The sequence below is a fragment of the Macrobrachium nipponense genome, chromosome 42 (assembly GCF_015104395.2).
Source record: "Macrobrachium nipponense isolate FS-2020 chromosome 42, ASM1510439v2, whole genome shotgun sequence".
NCBI classification, from domain to species: domain Eukaryota; kingdom Metazoa; phylum Arthropoda; class Malacostraca; order Decapoda; family Palaemonidae; genus Macrobrachium; species Macrobrachium nipponense.
This window is the reverse complement of record NC_061103.1, coordinates 1,851,502-1,871,938: the sequence shown is the minus strand read 5'-3', so window position 1 is coordinate 1,871,938 and position 20,437 is coordinate 1,851,502. Positions and strand designations below refer to the sequence as shown.

The 20,437-nt window shown below is 36.8% G+C and overlaps 1 protein-coding gene across 1 annotated transcript in view; it reads left to right on the top strand.

Moving 5' to 3' along the window:
• LOC135212924 (protein sidekick-1-like) overlaps window positions 1–20,437 on the top strand; it is a 99,573-nt gene that overhangs the window by 43,242 nt on the left and 35,894 nt on the right. The window contains exons 2-3 of the mRNA XM_064246665.1: window positions 15,158–15,276; window positions 18,650–18,727. Of these exons, the coding sequence (XP_064102735.1) occupies window positions 15,158–15,276; window positions 18,650–18,727 (197 nt within the window). The remainder of the gene's footprint in view (window positions 1–15,157; window positions 15,277–18,649; window positions 18,728–20,437) is intronic.

Here is a 20,437-nt window from a genome sequence, read left to right as displayed (position 1 = left end):
TTTTTGGGGGGAGGGGGGTGTTTTGGGCCTGGGGTATCACGTCATATTATTTTATTCTTTATTTATTTATTTATTTATTTCTTGCGTTTCGTATATGGTTTATCTGTATCTTTTCGAAGTTAATTTTCTTGATTACATCGCGCAAGGTTTTTTTTTAATGGTTGGGGGGAGGGGTGGGGGGGGGATGTTATCACATCCTATTTTGTTCCTGACTATTGCTTTGCCGCAATTGCTTTCGGCGAAAAAAAAATCCAGAAAGCAGTCTTGTTTAAACCATGAAATCGCCGTAGCAAAGAACCACAAAGAGACACAACGTTCCGAAAATATCGCAAAAGATAAAAAAAAAAACAAACTTAAATATTCAGCAACCGCAATTCCTGGCGCCAATTCAATTTATTTTACAGCCGAACTTCGTAATCTAACCCTCGGATTTCGCCCAGAAAAAAAGAAAAAAGGAAAGGGGATGGGGGAGGGAGGGGGGGAGGGGTCTTGGACGGTCTCCGCCAAAGTGGTTGTTGCGTACAAGATGGATTGCTTGCAAGCACTCTACCTACCGCTTGCTTCTCGCTTTTCCTTCTCGTGCTTTGCAGAAGACAAATATTTGTCTTTGTGTATCAAAAGCCTCTCTAGTTGGTTAGTTGGGGGCTTAAGTGGATGGCAATCAAGGGTAGTAGTGGAGAATAGAGTCATTTAAAGTGATTCCAGCAGGCGGGAATCAATATTGATATATGCAACTTTTGTGCGAAAATTGATTTGGAGTGAGCGAATGACTCATGTCCACACGCGCTCATGCGCAGTGTGACGTTGGCTAACGGCCTGAAACGCTAATGCACGTACGTCGCGCTTTAGTAAAAATGCTACTGATAATTTGGTTGTGGATCCCTTGGGAGAGATATTGGATTTTAAGAAAACTTTACACATATTCAATCTTTTGCGCGTGTACTGACCAATTCTTGCGCATGCGCATGTGAGCGAGAGCGCCCCTATGAGCGTGCTGACGACAGGAACCTTTGAAAATAAACTCTGCAAATAATACGTTCTCATCAGTTATCCGAGAGAGAGAGAGAGAGAGAGAGAGAGAGAGAGAGATGGTTGGGTAGGGGATTAGTGACGAAAGAATAAAAATAAACGATGAAATGAATTAGAGAAAAAGGGACACGCGTAAGCATATTTTTACAAAAGGCCCTGAGAGAGGAGAGAGAGAGAGAGAGAGAGAGAGAGAGAGAGAGAGAGAGAGAGGAGAGGGATGGGGGTGGGTGGCGAAAGAATAAGAAAAGAAAGAGGAAATAAATTAGAGAAAAGGGGACACGCGTAAGCATATTTTTACAAAAGACCCAGAGAGAGAGAGAGAGAGAGAGAGAGAGAGAGAGAGAGAGCTTCATTTACATATCATCTCATTAGGCTTTTTCATGCTTTTCTCCAAAGCCCGAGCGATATGGCGTCGTCGCTGTTACTCCTTCAGATTCTTTGGGGAAAAAATACACGTGCGATCTTTCCTCTTTGCCCCACGGGATTTTTTTTTTTTTTTTTTTTACCCCTTGGCTCCATGAGACGCTTAGAAAACAAGAGCGACTCATTAGAGGGGTATCATTTACATCCTCCCCCCTACCGGGCCAGTCGTTTACGAATAAAATAATTTATTCGTTTCGGTATGTAACTAAATAGAAACCTACTTACCGTCACAGCTGTGCAGCTGAATTGTACCTAATTCGTAGAGAGTTTATCATTATATCTGTATGAAAAGCACAAATACTCTTTCGCACGCATATACTATATACTAATAATTTCAAACTTCAAATTTGAGTCGTCGACAGGAGCTATGGCCTAAACCTTCTAAAATAATAAGGGACCAGGAAGTCATCGATTTATAGCATATCCCAAGAATTGGTAGGTTCGAAAACCTAGCCTGATAAACATATGTTAGGCTGAAAAACATGTTAGCCTTATAAACATATGCTAGCCTTATAAACACATGTTAACCTCATAAATATGTGAGCCTGATAAACATATATTAGCCTGATAAACATATGCTAGCCTTATAACATATGTTAGCCTTATAAACATATGTTAGACTGAGAAACACATGTGAGCCCGATAAACATATGTTAGCCTTATAAACATATGTTAGACTGATAAACATATGTGAGCTGATAAACACATGTTCCTGATAAACATATGCGCCAACTTTCGACTTTCGTGAGGTTCCAAATATCCAAAGTTACAACACACACTCACAGACATGACAATGTTAGCAGGGACATTTAGTAGAGCATTTTTATCCATTTTCCATCCTGTTACTTCTGCCTTGTTCGTCGGGTTTTAGTTTTGAACTCTTATCAGCGTAAAAGCTCCTTAACTTTTGCAGAGCCTGAACGCGTTAGTATTTCCGAGCTTATCATATTGTCAAAATTGGTTTCCATCTTACACACAACTTCACAGAATTTGCTTGAAGTATAGCAAGATTTTGCTTGAAGTAAGGGACGATTTTGCATGAAGTATAGAACGATTTTGCATGAAGTATAGGGAGATTTTGCATGAAGTATAGGATGATTTTGCATGAAGTTTAGGGAGATTTTGCATGAAGTACAGGACGATTTTGCATGAAGTATAGGGCGATTGTGCATGAAGTATAGGGAGATTTTGCAAGAAGTATAGGACAATTTTGCATGAAGTATGGGGCGAATTTGCATGAAGTATAGGGAGATTTTGCATGAAGAAAAGGACGATTTTGCATGAAGTAAAGGACGATTTTGCATGAAGTGTAGGCAGATTTTGCATGAAGTATAGGACGATTTTGCATGAAGTATGGGACGATTTTGCATGAAGAAATAGGGAGATTTTGCATGAAGTATAGAGAGATTTTGCATGAAGAATAGAACGATTTTGCATGAAGTATAGGACGATTTTGCATGAAGTATAGGACGATTTTGCATGAAGTATAGGAGATTTTGCATGAAGTATAGGACGATTTTGCATGAAGAATAGGACGATTTTGCATGAAGTATGGGACGATTTTGCTTGAAGTGTAGGGAGATTTTGCATGAAGTATAGGACGATATTTTTCATGGAGTAATTCTGCCACCTATCGCCATTACTATTCTTGATGAAATTGCGGTCTTGGAATATTCCAGTGCTTTTTTTTTATTTTTTTAGCTAATTCGGGGTCTTGTACCGAGTATTTAGTTTAAACTAGAATGGGAATAGGGTACGGGATTCCTGGACGTATGCTGATATTTTAGGACATCACAAAATGGCAAATTCACAGCATACAGAAAACCAACCTTTCCGAATTCGCGTAGAAATTTCTTTAGTTGTCCTGATATCTCGGAGTAACCGATATCACTGATACACTGAAACACGTCGAAGAGCTGAAGAAACCGATGGCATTAATCGTTTTCTCTCGCCTGAACGGGAGAGAAAGCAATCGCAACTTTTCCAGTCGTTTGTCATATAAACAAAATAATAAAAGTGGTCGTGATGCCATCTATTAGCGTTTTGACAAAACAGCGCCAAAAACAATCCCACGGTCTTTCGTATTTTTCGGAGCTCAGGTTTCACTGGCAAGCACGATTTATCTGTGGGTTAGTCTGGCTGGTCATTTACTGATGTATTATATGACTGCATACATTCCTTGTCTTTATTTACAAGCCTCGTACGTTTTTCTTCTTATTCGACTGAAGGTAACCTGAGGATATAGTATGCAAACTCTGACTCATGTATCCATTTTTCTTTTATTGTAGTTTGTCTCTTGACTTGTCGTGGAAACCTCTCTGGAAGAGAGAGAGAGAGAGAGAGAGAGAGAGAGAGAGAGAGAGAGAGAGAGAGAGAGAGAGTTACAAGGATATCCGAGGAGTCATCGTGTGCTCACTTATCTCTAGGAGCAGGTTTTACTGTTCATTCACAGGGTCCTAGCATTCTTGTAAACTCTTCCACACTGTTGCTGTTTACAACTAGTGGCAGTTTATTCCACGTGTCACATATCTTGTATATGTAAAGAAGTTCCCACAATGGGATGTGTTGTATCTCTTCAGCACTAGTTTCCATCCATTATTTCTTGTCTGGTTTTCGTTTAATGTAAATAGGTTACTGTCTACTTTTGTTATGCCTTTCGGTATTTTAAATGTTTCTATTAGTTGTCCTCGCAATCGTCGTGTTTCTAAGCCATACATGTTCAGGCTCTCTAGTCGTCTTCGGTAACCTATTTGCCTGATGGATGGAATTAACTTTGTGGCTCTTGCTTGTACTCCTTCTCATCTATTTATGTCTTTTCTTAGTGTTGGTGAAGAAGTTCCCACAATGTGATGTGTTGTATCTCTTCAGCTTTAGTTTCCATCCATTATTTCTTGTCTGGCTTGTCTCTTGACTTTGGAAGAGAGAGAGAGAGAGAGAGAGAGAGAGAGAGAGAGAGAGAGAGAGAGAGAGAAACTGCTACAAGGGAAGACGTATGAAGGGGTATTTTGAAGATTTCTATAAAGAGAGAGAGAGAGAGAGAGAGAGAGAGAGAGAGAGAGAGAGAGAGAGAGAGAGAGAGAGAGAGAGAGAGAGTTGCCATTTTGGAAAAAGGAGCCTCATGAAGAAGGAGCCTTATAGAGAGAGAGAGAGAGAGAGAGAGAGATAGAGAGAGAGGGCCCGGGGTTGCCATTCTGAGAAGAAGAAGCCTATATATATATATATATATATATATATATATATATTATATATATATATATATATAGAGAGAGAGAGAGAGAGAGAGAGAGGAGAGAGGAGAGAGAGAGAGAGAGGAGAGAGAGAGAGAGTCTGCCCAAACTACACAAGGGATATCAAAAATGGTCTGGGCTAGATATCTATCCATTCTTTTTTATATAGTATTTTTTCTAACACCGTGGTCACGGATAGTGGGAAGTTAGGGAGAGGCTACTGTACTTGATAAGTTCTCAGACGCTGAGTCCAGGATTCTTCACATGGTTAGAGGGCAGTATCTTGTGCTCTCAGACCCCCATAGCATGCAGTTGAATGACGTCATCAGTATCATTATGTATCGCAAAGTATCAATCGGATATAAAAAAAGAGGCATGAAACGAAAACCTGAGGTGATGCTCAACTACTGCTTCTACTACTACTATACTACTACTACTACTACTACTACTATATTATTATTATTATTATACTGTGAAAGACAAAATATTATTATTATTATTATTATTATTATTATTATTATTATTATTATTACTGTTGTTGTGTAAATACTTCAAAACAGTGAAAAGTATAATGCAATTGCCCGTCAGTAAATTCCATTCTTTACACTGCATTGTAGTTACAAATACATCATTATGAGAATGTAAGGTTAACGAATAATTCATTGTGAATGACAATGTATGTGTGTGCATGTAAACGTACATATATAATACATATATACAGGTATGGTCGATAAGAAATTTGTCGGCTCACGGGCGCGAACCATCGAACCCAACAAATCAGGACGCACAGTGAAGCCTCAGACCACACCACCTCCGGTTAACATATATGAAAATATATTAGCTCCGAGGTAGAGCGAATTAGATATTAAAGGACCTTTGTAGCTCGATGTATATATATTATGTATATTTAAAATTTATTTTTATATGCACTGCAAAGCATAATTCGCATAAGTTGTGTGCAAAATATCCAGTGTCAGTCTCTTTCATAGACGAAAAAAAATTATTTAGAGACCATGACGTAAAGTTTTTTTTTCTTTTTTGTCTTGGAAATGAAATGTCCGCAAAAATGGATGGTAAAGGTACCAGAGAAGCCGAATGAGAGGAAGAATATAAAAATTGGGAATCTGGGATTATAAGTATTTGCTTCTTCTTCTTCTTCTTCTTCTTCTCCTTCTTCTTCTTCTTCTTCTCTTGTTTTGAGGGATACCATTGTTCACGGGATCCCTTTACCCCCCGGGGGAATTGAGGATAAAGGTTTTCAGCGCATGAAATACGTCCTATTTTGGTAATTTTGCCGTCGTTTCCTCCTAGTTGTTTGTCTCTCTTTTTTGGTCTTTTTTGTTAGCATAAACTGTCAGGTGCTTGAAGCAAACAACAGCTGTCAAAACCTGATCAATAAATAATTCTTTCTTACTAGTCATCAGCTCTCTCGCATCCGGCAGAATGTATGATACGTTCCTCACTGAATATAGCTGAAGTTATAGCATAACCTGAAAGAGATCTTGCTTTAATGGACTGAACGAATTCAGAAATCTATATCTCGACAATCGGCGCTTTTTGGGGACTTAGCCATTCAATACAGGTTCCCCCAATAGCATCTGTGGGAACGTGAATCTGACAGTTACTAAAATAAAGTCTTGATTTTTGCAGGGAAACCCGGTAGGTAACGATTCAAGCCGGTGGGGGGCTCTCTCTCTCTCTCTTTCTCTCTCTCTCTCTCTCTCTCTCTCTCTCTCTCTCTCTCTCTCTCTCTCTCTCTCCCTGTTGGGAAAGGATTCGTAGGATTAGTATGAAGTGATGTAAACTATATATACAATTTAGGCTGTTACCCTTTTTCAAGCATTAATTATTGTAAGGGTTTATTAGTAAGCGTTTTGCTGAAGTATATTTTGCGCATCGCATCGAAAGCAGAAGTTAGATACCAGAGATAGTTGAGCTTTAATGCGCCTTGGGCCACACACACACACACACACACACACACACACACACACACACAGAGAGAGAGAGAGAGAGAGAGAGAGAGAGAGAGAGAGAGAGAGAGCACTTTTCATAATCCTCGCATCTAGAAGGTTGAAACTGTAGAGCGGTGGTTTTCCCTCGATCACAGATCGCAGATGAAGGGGATTTGGAAAAGAAAGGTGGAGAGTGCGTGAACTGAGATATATTATAACAGAAGTGCTTGCAGTCAGAAGAACAGCGAATGCACGGAAGAACAAACAAACGCAGGTAGACAGTTAATGCGGATGAGATGAGGGGGAGATAAATAAAGATCGTGTGTGAAAATTTTATGTGGCCTGTCGAGAAGAATTTGTGCAAATATGTATATATATATATATATATATATATATATATATATAATATATATATATATAATATAAATGAATAACTGTTTTTTATAAAGGTGATGATCCCACGGAGGAAAATGGAAGGACGAGAATGCCAAGATCTTTCGGTCTACACGACCCTTTATTCCGTGGCATCGCCTTTATCTATCTATCTATCTATCTATCTATATATATATATTTATATATTTATATATATATATATATATATATATATATATATATATATATATATATATCTATCATTCGGGCTACAAATGTCCTTTAATATCTAATTCGCTCTTCCTCGGAATTGATATATTTTCATATATGTACCGAAGGGAATTTTTAGTTGATGATAATTTCGATCCCATGAGGGGACGAAATTATTATCAACTAAAAAATTCCCCTTCGGTACATATATGAAAAATATATCGATTCCGAGGTAGAGCGAATTAGATATTAAAGGACATTTGTAGCCCGAATGATTTATATGAATCACGGTGATGTGATAATTATTCATATATATATATATATATATATATATATATATATATATATATATATATATATATATATATATATATATATGTATGTGTGTGTGTGTATGTGTGCTCATTTTTGCCTCCTACAAAGCATTATACAATGTTAAACAAGTGCTTGTACAATGCAGTCACGCCAAGAGCTATTTCAGTTGTAACTCATATTGGAAAAAGCCAAGAAACTCCTTCGTATATTGTCTCCGGTTCAAAAAGCCAAAGCAGCTCAACAACATTTCCCGAAGTTATATCCGTATACTAATCTTGCCGACTGCTGTTGTTGCTATTTCAATTCATGGCAAAAGTCATGGTATTCTGCCATATATATCCGTATGCTCTGATGAACCGATTTCAGAACAAATCCTCATGTTGGGAAAACGTTGTTGCTTACCAATTCGATTTTAATGAAACGTCACAAAACAGAAGGTTGTCCAATATGCAGTGAACTCAATTTCTGGGGTAGAATGTGTTTTCCCAATCAGTTATATATATCTCTCTCAAAGCAAATTCCGTTTCCATTTTAGAATCGACCGTATTTTGACTCTTGCGGAAGGAAATATGTTTGATTCGTGCGTAACGAACCAAAATCTCCCCAAATTGGATCCCGATAAACTGAAAATGACTTGTCATATAAATCGTTCAAACCATGTAAGTGCCAATTACGACAGTTTCAAAGTTCTCCAGTCGTAGTTTCGCAATGACAGAAAGCAAGTTCCCGTGATTCCCCGTTTGTATGCTTTTGAAAACTACAATGAAACTCCATGAGTTATCCGACCTCCAGCTTACTCGGTATTCTTTGCGTAAATTAAATCGTGCTAAAATTTACGGTCAAATAGATCCATGTTCTTCCAACGAAAATTAAAATATATATGATACATTTTATTTGAAATAATTTTTCTGTACTGTTTAACATGCACATTATTTACTTTTTACATTTTCATTCTGATAAATAAATCATAAATATCCTATACTAAAATTTCAGAGTTAATTGCACATTTAAACAACAATATTAAAAACATGATCTGTTTTAGTGTTACCTAAAAGGGCAGGTAAAATTTAGATATCACCCCCAGAAATTGAGATCGCTTTAATAATATGTATGACTACCTCTCTCGGTTTTAAATTCCTTCCTTCCGTATTTCGGTAAATAGAGTTTTGGCGCGCACGCTTGAGAAATTCTCGAACAATGCCGGCATTTTCTCCCAACGTTCGGAATTTATTCTCTCAAGAGTCCGCCGTCGACCGCCAATATAAAAATGTAAAGATTCAGCCGCTATTTTTCTCACCGGATAATCTCTCTCTCTCTCTCTCTCTCTCTCTCTCTCTCTCTCTCTCTCTCTCACCATTATTTTAGAAAGGATTATTTGCCGTGGAAATCTCGAGTCGAGATATTTGCTTAATCCGCTGTTATTTCCTGTTTTCTTTTTCTGATTGGCCTCATTCTCGTTTTCTATGTCGAATTGGCCTCATTTCTGTTTTCTTTCTCTAATTGGCCTCATTCTCATTTTCTATCTCGAATTGGCCTCATACCCGTTTTATTTTTCTAATTGGTTTCATTCCCGCTTTCTCTCTAATTGGCCCCATTCCCATTTTCTCTCTAATTGGCATCATTCCCGTTGTCATTCTCTAGTTGGCCTCATTCCTATTTTCTATCTAATTGGCTTCATTCACGTTCTCATTCTCTACTTTGCCTCATTCCCATTTATCATTTTTCTAATTGGCCTCATTCCCATTTATTATTTTTCTAATTGGCCTTATTCCTGTTTTCTCTAATTGGCCTCATTCCCGTTTTCATTTTCTAATTGTCCTCATTTCCATTTATTATTTTTCTACTTGGCCTTATTCCCCTTTTATTTTTGTAATTGTCCTCATTCCCATTTATTATTTTTCTAATTGGCCTCATTCCCGTTTTCTCTAATTTTCCTTTATTCCCATTTTCTTTTTGTATGGCCTCATTCCAGTTTTCCTTTTTGTTATGGTCTCATTCGAGTGTTCTTCGTTTTATTGGGTCTGGTTCTTCAATCCTTAATCTGTAGTCTTTCATGATACTCAATTCTTCCACCTCGCATATGTATAATCTTGGCAACTGTTTCTATTCAATAGTTATATTATTTTTCTCATTAACATTTCTCGTAACGAGGAGGCTCCACCACAATCCTCAGTGATTTCTCTTCCTGTTATGACGTCCCCGAGATTTTCCTTGCATCGACAATCCCTGGCTGGCTACGCGCGTGTGTGCCGGGAGATTCATTTGTCATCCTTCTTTTTTATTTGTACCTGGAGGAAACGGGCTGCTTAGTAACTTGCGTCATTAATCACTCGCATCAATTACCTGGAAATCCGAGTCGACACGAGGTAAAAATAAGGCGCGAGGTGAGGATGTCTTTTCCACTCAAAATGTATTAGGATACAGGGTTCAGATTTTTGTCTTTTCCCCAAGTCCATGATGATGACTGAACGTTTTGAAGATACATTAAAAACTCTCTCTCTCTCTCTCTCTCTCTCTCTCTCTCTCTCTCTCTCTCTCTCTAGGTTATAAGACGAAAAAGGACTGGGAGATATAGGGTTTAGATTTTTGTCTTTTCCCTAAGTCCATGATGATGATTGAACGTTCTGAAGATACATTCAAACTCTCTCTCTCTCTCTCTCTCTCTCTCTCTCTCTCTCTCTCTCTCTCTCTCTGCAGGTTGTAAGACGAAAGTGGACAGTGTGAGATATAGGGTTTAGATTTTTGTCTTTTCCCTAAGTCCATGATGGTGATTGAACGTTTTAAAGATGCATTCAAATCTCTCTCTCTCTCTCTCTCTCTCTCTCTCTCTCTCTCTCTCTCTCTCTGATAAACACACAACGTGTACCGATGTAGATCCCTTATTGCTTGATCTTATATATGCCTGTGGCCATCTTTGGTCTAATTTTAAATGCTCCTGAATTGTATATTGTAAGTCGCTTTATATCTTCGTATAACTTTTCAGTTTGCGTATGGTAGACGCCAGGGCTTCTCATAACAAGTACAAGTACATTATCTTTTTATGGTTATAATAGTTCCTTTTCTGTGGTGGCAACACTAATTTTTCAATAAGAACTTGATGGGCTGTCAAAATAGCTCTTAAAATACTATATTTGATTGACTCTGTGACATCAGTTACTACCTCTTGTAGAGTATTCTAAGTACAAGGTCATCTAGCTACTCAGTGGCGTGGTTGCTATGGTCTTTGCCTACCACCTCGGTGACCGCGAGTTCGATTCTCGAGCATTCATTGAGGGGGTCAAAGATGTGTAATTTCTGGTGATAGAAGTTCACTCTCGACTTGGTTGGTTGGTCGGGAGTCACATGAAGCCGTTGGTCCCGTTGCTGAATAACCTTTACTGGCTCCATGGAACGTAAAAGCACCTTACAAACAAACAAATACAAATAAAGTCACCTGATCTAAACGGTGACTGGAAAAATATTTTAGGAAAAATATTGTAGGAACCCGGAAAAATCAATAACAAAATAATAAAGCACTGATTTGTTTGATGCTATATATTTTCGCTTGAAATAAGTAGGAAGTTTAAAAAACCGCACTTGTAGTTGAATGAAACATATAAGCAAGAAATAGTTTAAAAGAAAACTGATTTTTCAAATTACTGACCAAAAAAAAAAAAAGTAGGAAGTTAAAAAAACCGCAGTCTAATAGAATGAAATATTCCAGCAAGAAATAGTTGAAAAGGAAACTCTTTTCAAAACACTGACAAAAAAAAATAAGTAGGAAGTTAAAAAAACCGCAGTTTAATTGATTGAAGCATTCATGCAAGAAATTATTTAAAACGAAATTGTCTTTTCAATGTAAAAATAAAAATACTGACCAAAAAAAGATGGTAAAGTAATAAGTAATGCCTTCGTTTCATTGCTGCAGACGATAAGAAATTAACATTATCCAAGACACAAAGAAAAGAAAATAAGCACTAGTTATTCGCAGAAACTTCATTCATCCTGGCAATGACGTATGAACAGCAGCACAATGTCTGTCCCTAGCAGAGAATGTCCCTCAGCTGAGCGATCCTCTTCTTTTTTTTTTTCAACTCTGCTCTTGGGAGAAGGACCCACGAAACACTTTGATCTCTGGATAGATGGAAATTCCTCATGAAGCTTCATTAGGCTGCGCTAAGTAGTTGAGAGGGACTCTCTCTCTCTCTCTCTCTCTCTCTCTCTCTCTCTCTCTCTCTCACACATCATCGTCATCATCATCATCATCATTATTATTATTGGCTGAGTTACTGGTATTATATAACAGTGCATATCTGCATCCAAATAAGTATATTATTATTATTATAATTATTATTTTTTTTTTTGCTCTATCATAGTCCTCCAATTCGACTGGGTGGTATTTATAGTGTGGGGTTCCGGGTTGCATCCTGCCTCCTTAGGGGTCCATCACTTTTCTTACTATGTGAGCCGTTTCTAGGATCACACTCTTCTGCATGAGTCCTGGAGCTACTTCAGCCTCTAGTTTTTCTAGATTCTTTTTCAGGGATCTTAGGATCGTGCCTAGTGCTCCTATGATTATGGGTACAATTTCCACTGGCATATCCCATATCCTTCTTATTTCTATTTTCGAGTCTTGATACTTATCCATTTTTTCCCTCTCTTTCTCTTCAACTCTGGTGTACCATGGTATTGCGACATCAATGAGTGATACTTTCTTCTTAACTTTGTCAATCAACGTCACGTCTGGTCTATTTGCACGTATCACCCTATCAGTTCTGATACCATAGTCCCAGAGGATCTTTGCCTGATCGTTTTCTATCACTCCCTCAGGTTGGTGCTCGTACCACTTATTACTGCAAGGTAGCTGATGTTTCTTGCACAGGCTCCAGTGGAGGGCTTTTGGCACTGAATCATGCCTCTTTTTGTACTGGTTCTGTGCAAGTGCCGGGCATTTGCTTGCTATGTGGTTTATGGTTTCATTTTTCGTATTGCACTTCCTACATATGGGAGAGATGTTATTTCCGCCTATCGTTCTTTGAACATATCTGGTTCTTAGGGCCTGATCTTGTGCCGCTGTTATCATTCCTTCAGTTTCCTTCTTTAGCTCTCCCCTCTGTAACCATTGCCAATTGTCATCGCTGGCTAGTTCTTTAGTCTGTCTCATGTATTGTCCGTCCATTGGTTTGTTGTGCCATTCTTCTGTTCTGTTTGTCATTCTCATGTCTCTGTATATTTCTGGGTCTTTATCTACTTTTATTAGTCCTTCCCATGCACTCTTTAGCCACTCGTCTTCACTGGTTTTCAGATATTGCCCCAGTGCTCTGTTCTCGATGTTGACGCAGTCCTCTATACTTAGTAGTCCTCTCCCTCCTTCCTTTCGTGTTATGTATAGTCTGTCCGTATTTGTTCTTGGGTGAAGTGCTTTGTGTATTGTCATGTTTCCTGGTTTTCTGATTTATGCTGCGGAGTTCTGCCCTCGTCCATTCCACTATTCCTGCGCTGTATCTGATTACTGGTACTGCCCATGTGTTTATGGCTTTTATCATATTTCCGGCGTTGAGTTTTGACTTGAGTATCGCCTTGAGTCTCTGCATATATTCTTTCCTGATCGTGTCCTTCATCTCTTGGTGTTTTATATCCCCTCCTTCCATTATTCCCAGGTATTTGTACCCCGTCTCATCTATGTGTTTGATGTTGCTCCCATCTGGTAGCTTTATCCCTTCTGTTCTCGTTACTTTGCCCTTTTGTATGTTGACTAAGGCTCGTTTTTCTATTCCAAACTCCATCCTGATGTCCCCAGATACAATCCTTACAGTCTGGATTAGGGTATCTATTTCTTTGATGCTCTTCCCATACAGCTTGATGTCGTCCATGAACATCAGATGATTAATTCTGTTGCCTCTTTTCTTGAGTTGGTACCCAGCATCCATCTTCTGTAGTTCTTTTGTCATGGGAATCATGGCTACTACGAAGAGTAGTGGGAACAGTGAGTCGCCCTGGATGATCCCTCTCCTTATATTAACCTCTGCTAGTCTTATTCCAGAGCTTGTAAGTATTGTATTCCAGTTGCGCATTGTATTTTTGAGGAAGCTGATGGTGTTTTCCTCTGCCCCATATATTTTCAGGCATTCTATTAGCCATGTGTGTGGTATCATGTCGAAGGCTTTCTTATAGTCTATCCATGCCATATTTAGGTTGGTTTTCCTTCTCTTACTGTTCTTCATTACCATTTTGTCTATCAGGAGCTGGTCTTTTGTGCCCCTACACTTCCTTCTGCAGCCTTTCTGTTGGTGGGGGATGGTGTTTGTCTCCTCTAGGTAGTTGTATAGCCTTTCAATGATGATACCTGTTAGTAACTTCCACATTATTGGTAGGCAGGTGATAGGCCTGTAGTTACTGGCTATATTTCCCTTACTCTTGTCTTTTTGTACTAAGGATGTTCTTCCTGTGGTCATCCATTTGGGTGCATGGTGATTTGAGATACAATGCTAGAGTTGTTCTGCTATTCATGGGTGTAGGGCCTTGAAGTTTTTGAGCCAGTATCCATGGACTTCATCGGGACCTGGGGCTTTCCAGTTTGGCATTTTCTTTAGTTGGTGTCTGACTGTGTCTGTCGTGATCTCTGTGAATCTTTGTTTTATTCTCCCTGTTTCTTCAGCCTTGACTTCCTGGAGCCGTGTTTCATGTTTGTTGTGTGATACCGGATTACTCCATATGTTTTCCCAGAGTCTCTTACTTGGTTCGGCTTCAGGAATTTCTTGGTGGTTGTCTTCCCCTCTTAGTTGGCTGTATAGTCTTTTCTGGTTGGTTCTGAATAGTTTGTTCTGTTGGTATCCCTTATTCCTGTTCATGTACCGTTGGATCTTTTTTGCTTTAGCCTTAAGCCTCTGTTTTACATCTTCTATTGTGTTGTTTAGTCCCCTCTCTTGTACTTTGCATTTCTCGTTGAGTTCCTCCCTTGTTTTCTTGCTTCTTAGCCTTTTTTCTGCCATCTCTTTCAGTTTACTCAAGTCAGATCTCATCACAATGATTTGCTTTTCCAGGCGTCTTTTCCAAGGAGGTTGCTGTTTTGTTTCTGTTGGGTTGGTTGTGCTGGTGGTGTTGGTGTTCGAATCCCCATCAGTTCTACTACTAATCTTGCTCCTGCATATGCCAAGTTATTTGTTTCTGTGATACTGGTGGTGTGTATTATGCCCATTATTTCATTGACCTCACTTGTTTTCTGCCTTAATTATTATTATTATTATTATTATTATTATTATTATTATTATTATTATTATTATTATTATTATTATTATTATTATTATATTACAGTGTATATATGCATTCAGGTACATAGTTATAGTTAAATCATTATAACAATTGGCAATGAAATTCTGTACGTGCACCTAAACATCATTTGCATCTAATACTCAAATTCATGCTTGCGGTCATTACAAAGGACAATTGAATTCTGTACGCGCACCTATAAACATCATTTGCATCTGATACACAAAATTCATGCTTGCATTGAATTCGGTAACACATCCTATCAAATACGTTTGAACTTCAATAATGCATGAGAGAATTCATACCAGTAGCGAATCTAGATGTAGGCATATTTCTGATTTGTATCTGATTTATATCTCTCTCCCTCAAATAAATAAACAGACTGGACTTCGTCGTGGTTCGGAGGACCGATCTTCAGGGAATCTCCAGTCAACGTGACCGTGAACGAGGGAGATCAGGCCTTCTTACCTTGTCGTGTGATTAACCTCGGAGACAAGTCGGTGAGTCAGCTCTGTACGCATTAATATATATACATATATCTAACTGAGTGTCGTTTATGTTGAGCTAATCTTTCCGAGAGCGATTTTCCTGTGAATCCATAGTATATATATATATATATATATATATATATATATATATATATATATATATATATATATATATATATTATATATATATATATATATATTGTATATATATGTGTGCGTATGTATATATGTCTCTGTATATATATATACATATATTATGATATATATCTATATATATATATATATATATATATATATATATATATATATATATATGTATATATATATATATATATATATATATATATATGAATGTGCATGTGAGTTTGTGTATGAGTGTTAGTGTGCATATGTGTGTGTACGTACGTATTTAAGCGTTCAGACTATGCACTGAACACTTGAAAACAATGAAAACAGACACCAAAACGTAAGTTCTGTTTCCTTCCTTATGTGCAAGCCAAAACAGGCCCCAGTCATCCAATTAACAGAGAGAGAACAACGGTGGGGTGGGTTGGGTTGGGGCCTGGACCTACTTCAGACATCAACGTGGCCCGATTGACCTCATTTAAATATCACATGCGCTATCAAATTTCCGGTTGAGTCCAAGTTCCTATTATCCGAAGTCCGGATGGCCAGTTAACCGGATCAATATCAATGCCGGTATTCACTTCGTTCTCTCTGTACGGCTGCATTGCTCCCCTGTATTTTTGTAATCGGGATTCGATAGTTCTCTCTCTCTCTCTCTCTCTCTCTCTCTCTCTCTCTCTCTCTCTCTCTCTCTCTCTCAAGATTTATTTCGCATTGGCTTCGTGTCCATTTGAGTTTTTTTTTGTTTTTAAGTAGTAATCTTTTGAAGACTTGCTTGTGTTCGGAAGTTTGTTTATTAATAGTAGCTGTGTACTGTATGTATGTATGTATGTATGCATGTATGTATATATATATATATATATATATGTGTGTGTGTGTGTGTATGTATATGATAATCTAAGGTTGAATTAATTAGATATTAAACGACATTTGTAGGTTAATGTCTGTGAATATATAAAAAGTGTCAGTGTATAATGTTACGAGACAGAACTTATATATATATATATATATATATATATATATATATATATATACATATATATATACATATGTTGACCGAGGTAGAGCGAATTGGATATTAATGGACATTTATAGCTTAATGCTTATGTATGAACCACGGCGATGTCATGAAATGCATTCATAGATAATGTTTGTATGCATATATGTCAATATACATTAATATATTTTTATACATAAACACACACACATATATATATATAAAACCACTAAGCTATAGCACTCTTACTTTGCTACTCCCAAAAGAGTTCGGGAACCTTGGAAGTGGCTAACTTCTTCTCCTTTGGGAGGACGGACGTACTTTTTTTAAGGAGCCTTCTTTCTTTGGTTGTTGCTAATGTCCAGTGCTGACCGACCATTCTATCTCGAGGGCAGTAATATTTCGCTTTCATGACTCACATTCTCTTCATTTCATCCGCTGCCGTTTTTTTTTTTTTTTTTTTTTTTTTGTTTTTTTTTGCTGATAACGATCGCTCTCTGGTCCACTGCTACTTCTCAGTCCATTGAGACCCCAGCAATAAAACTTTCGGATTTAATAATATATTATATATATATATATATATATATAGATATATATATATACACACACTTATACACACTGGCACATACACCTCAATCATTCGCTGTTTATACATCCCTGGCTAGTTTTCAATGCTTCCACATATATTACTTTCTCTCTCTCTCTCTCTCTTTCTCTCTCTCTCTCTCTCTCTCTCCCTCTCAGCAGATACAGAAGTTTAGGAAAATGTGAATAAATCCAAATCCCTATTTTCACTATAATGATGTTCGTTAGTCGAGTTTTTTTTTTTTTTCATTTCCCTATTCTTTGATTCCCATAAGATGTCTTATCGAGAGATGGAACGGATGTGGAATATTATGTTCCTTCTTTTCATTCAATTGTAAAAGTTCTCTTTGTTCGATTATTTTAATTGCCTTATTTTCCCTTAGAATCAAAATTTTTCTCCGCGCGCTTGTATTACAAGCGTATGTGAGTAACCCGACCTAGACTTGAAATAAGACTGAAAATCGTTCAAGGATGTGGTGAGATTTCTTATTTTTGGGTTTTCAAGGTCTTTTAAGACCAATGAACCCACACAAGGAGAGTAAAACTTTTTTTTTTTCATACTGGAAGTTGAAGAATATTTATACTGTAAATTGGAGAATTTTTAGTACTGAAAGTTGAAGAAATTTTATACGGTAAATTGAAGAATTTTTATACTGAAAGTTGAAGAATTTTTATGCTGAAAGTTTAAGAATTTTTATACAAAGTTGAAGAATCTTTATACTGAAAGTTGAAGAATTTTTTATACTGAAAATTGAAGAATTTTTAATACTGAAAGTTGAAGAATTTTTAAACTGAAAGTTGAAGAATTTTTAAACTGAAAGTTGAAGAATTTTTAATACTGAAAGTTTTAAGAGTTTTTGTACTGAAAATTGAAGAATTTTTATGCTGAAATTTGTAGAATTTTTTTCTGAAAATTGAAGAATTTTTATGCTGAAAATTGAAGAATTATTAATACTGAAAGATGAAGAATTTTTATACTGAAAGATGAAGAATTTTAATACTGAAAGTTGAAGAACTTTTATACTGAAAATTGAAGAATTTTTATACTGAAAATTGAAGAATTTTTATTTTGAAAATAGAAGAATTTTTATACTGAAAGTTGGAGAATTGTTATACTGAAAATTGAAGAATTTTTAATACTGAAAGTTGAAGATTTTTTATACTGAAAGTTGAAGAATTTTTATACTGAAGAATGAAGAATTTTTATAATGGAAATTTAAGAACTTTTGTACTGTAAATTGAAGAAGTTTTATAATGGAAATTGAAGAAATTTTATACTGAAAGTCGAAGAAAGACAGAAAATACGTTTTTATTTCAGTGTCTGAGCTATCTCGCTTGAAAAGAGTAAAAACAGCATCGCTTTGAATAAACGGAAAACTCATTTTGGGAAATTCATTTTTAAATCTTGATCACGCGAATCCAAAAAGAGAAAAGATAAATTTTTTTTCCTCACGTACCATCAAACCTTAAATATGATTCAGAGGAATTGGTGATGTGGTGTTTTAAGTATTGTTCATGAAAATTTAAAATATTATTCAGATTGAATCGGTAATGTGGTGTTTTAAGTATTATTCATGAAAATGGAAAATATCATGTGGTTTTGACTTATCTTTATCATGGTCGATGTTTATAAGGCATTGTTTTATTCTTGAATAATATTTGACTTTTTTTTCTTAGGTGACTTGGATGAGGAAAAAGAATTTGCACATACTAACGGCTGGGATGCTGACATATTCGCCCGATGATCGATTCAAGGTAAGTCGTTCTAAGTGATTTAGCTGGTGTTACTTATTAGCAAGGGAATGTGTACATGTATATATATATATATATATATATATATATATATATATATATTATATATATATATATATATATATATATAAATATATATCGAGCTACAATGTCCTTTAATATCTAATTCGCTCTACCTCAGAATTAATATATTTTCATATATGCTTAACCCGAAGGGGAATTTTTTCTCGATAATAGACTTGCCTGGACTTGGGCGCGAACCCATGGAGCCTTTCAAATCCAGGAGCGCAAGTGAAGCTTTTACCTACTACACCTCTTGCGGTGGTGTATTAGGTAAAAGCTTCACTGACGCTCCTGGATTTGAAAGTCTCTATGGGTTCGCGCCCAGGTCCAGGCAAGTCTATATCGAGAAAAAATTCCCCTTCGGTTAAGCATATATGAAAATATATTAATTCTGAGGTAGAGCGAATTAGATATTAAAGGACATTGTAGCTCGATATATGTATATATATATACGTATATATATATATATATATATATATATTTTATATATATATATATATATATATATATATTATATATATATATATATATATTATCCTGTTAAAATAAAAGTCTTTCTGTCCTTATGCAGGATAATGCGAAAGCCAATGGCATGATTTTGACGAAATGTGGTTACCAACCTCATTAATGAATGACCTCCTCCTCAGGATGGCCAACTTAGGGTGAAACCTGTCAAAGTTAGACATTTTCAGGTGAAATTTATTCTATTCCACATATTCGTGCTACCTTTTTCACATCGGTAAATCATAGCAAGAGAAATTAAGGACACCGCAGTAGGGTGGCGCCGTCAGTACACCTCCCGCGGTACACTCTGTAGGCATTCCTTAAACGTTCTTTGAGGCGTCCCTTCGGCCCCTAGCTGCCACCCCTTTCATTCCTTTTACTGTACCGCCATTCGTATTCTCTGTCTTCCCATCTTGTTATCCATCCTCTTCTAACAGTTGATTCATAGCGTAACTGCTTTGATGTTTTCCTCCTGTTACACCTTTCAAACTTTTTTACTGTCAATTTCCGTTTCAGCACTGAATGACCTCGTAGGTCCCAAGGGCCTAGCTCGTAGTTTGACCTCAGAGAGTAAACAATCTAGGTCACGTACGTTGTCATTATAAATTCTTCACTTGACTCCATATCCGTTGTGACTTAATTAAGAGAAGTAAATTCGACGACTTTTCTGATGATTAATTCCTCTAACTGTGACCTTTTGAATGTCAGAGATTTTTGCTGGTGAAAATATTTCATCATAACTCGGTAATTATTTGCCAAGTATGAACCTTTAAAAGTCAACGTTTGGGGTCGTGGATTTTTTGCTAGTTTAAATTATCTATAGCTGGATATATATTTCTAGTATTCTTTGTCATTTTTATTGCTAATAATAATAATTAACAACAGCAATTTAGAATAATCATGTTAACCAAATTTAAGCTGCAGTCACAACTTGAGGTCATACGCCGATAGGAAACAATAATGGTACAAATTCATGTATTGATTGAGCTCTCTCTTGGCGGAGACATGTTCTTTATTAAAATACTTTCGCCTGATAGCTTTTAGTATAGCACGTATTTACCTTTCCATATCAGACAAGGCTTCTTGTCAGTTGCTGTTTCTCTCCCCTCGACAGTCTTCTTCTCCTCTTTCCTCTTTAAACCCCCC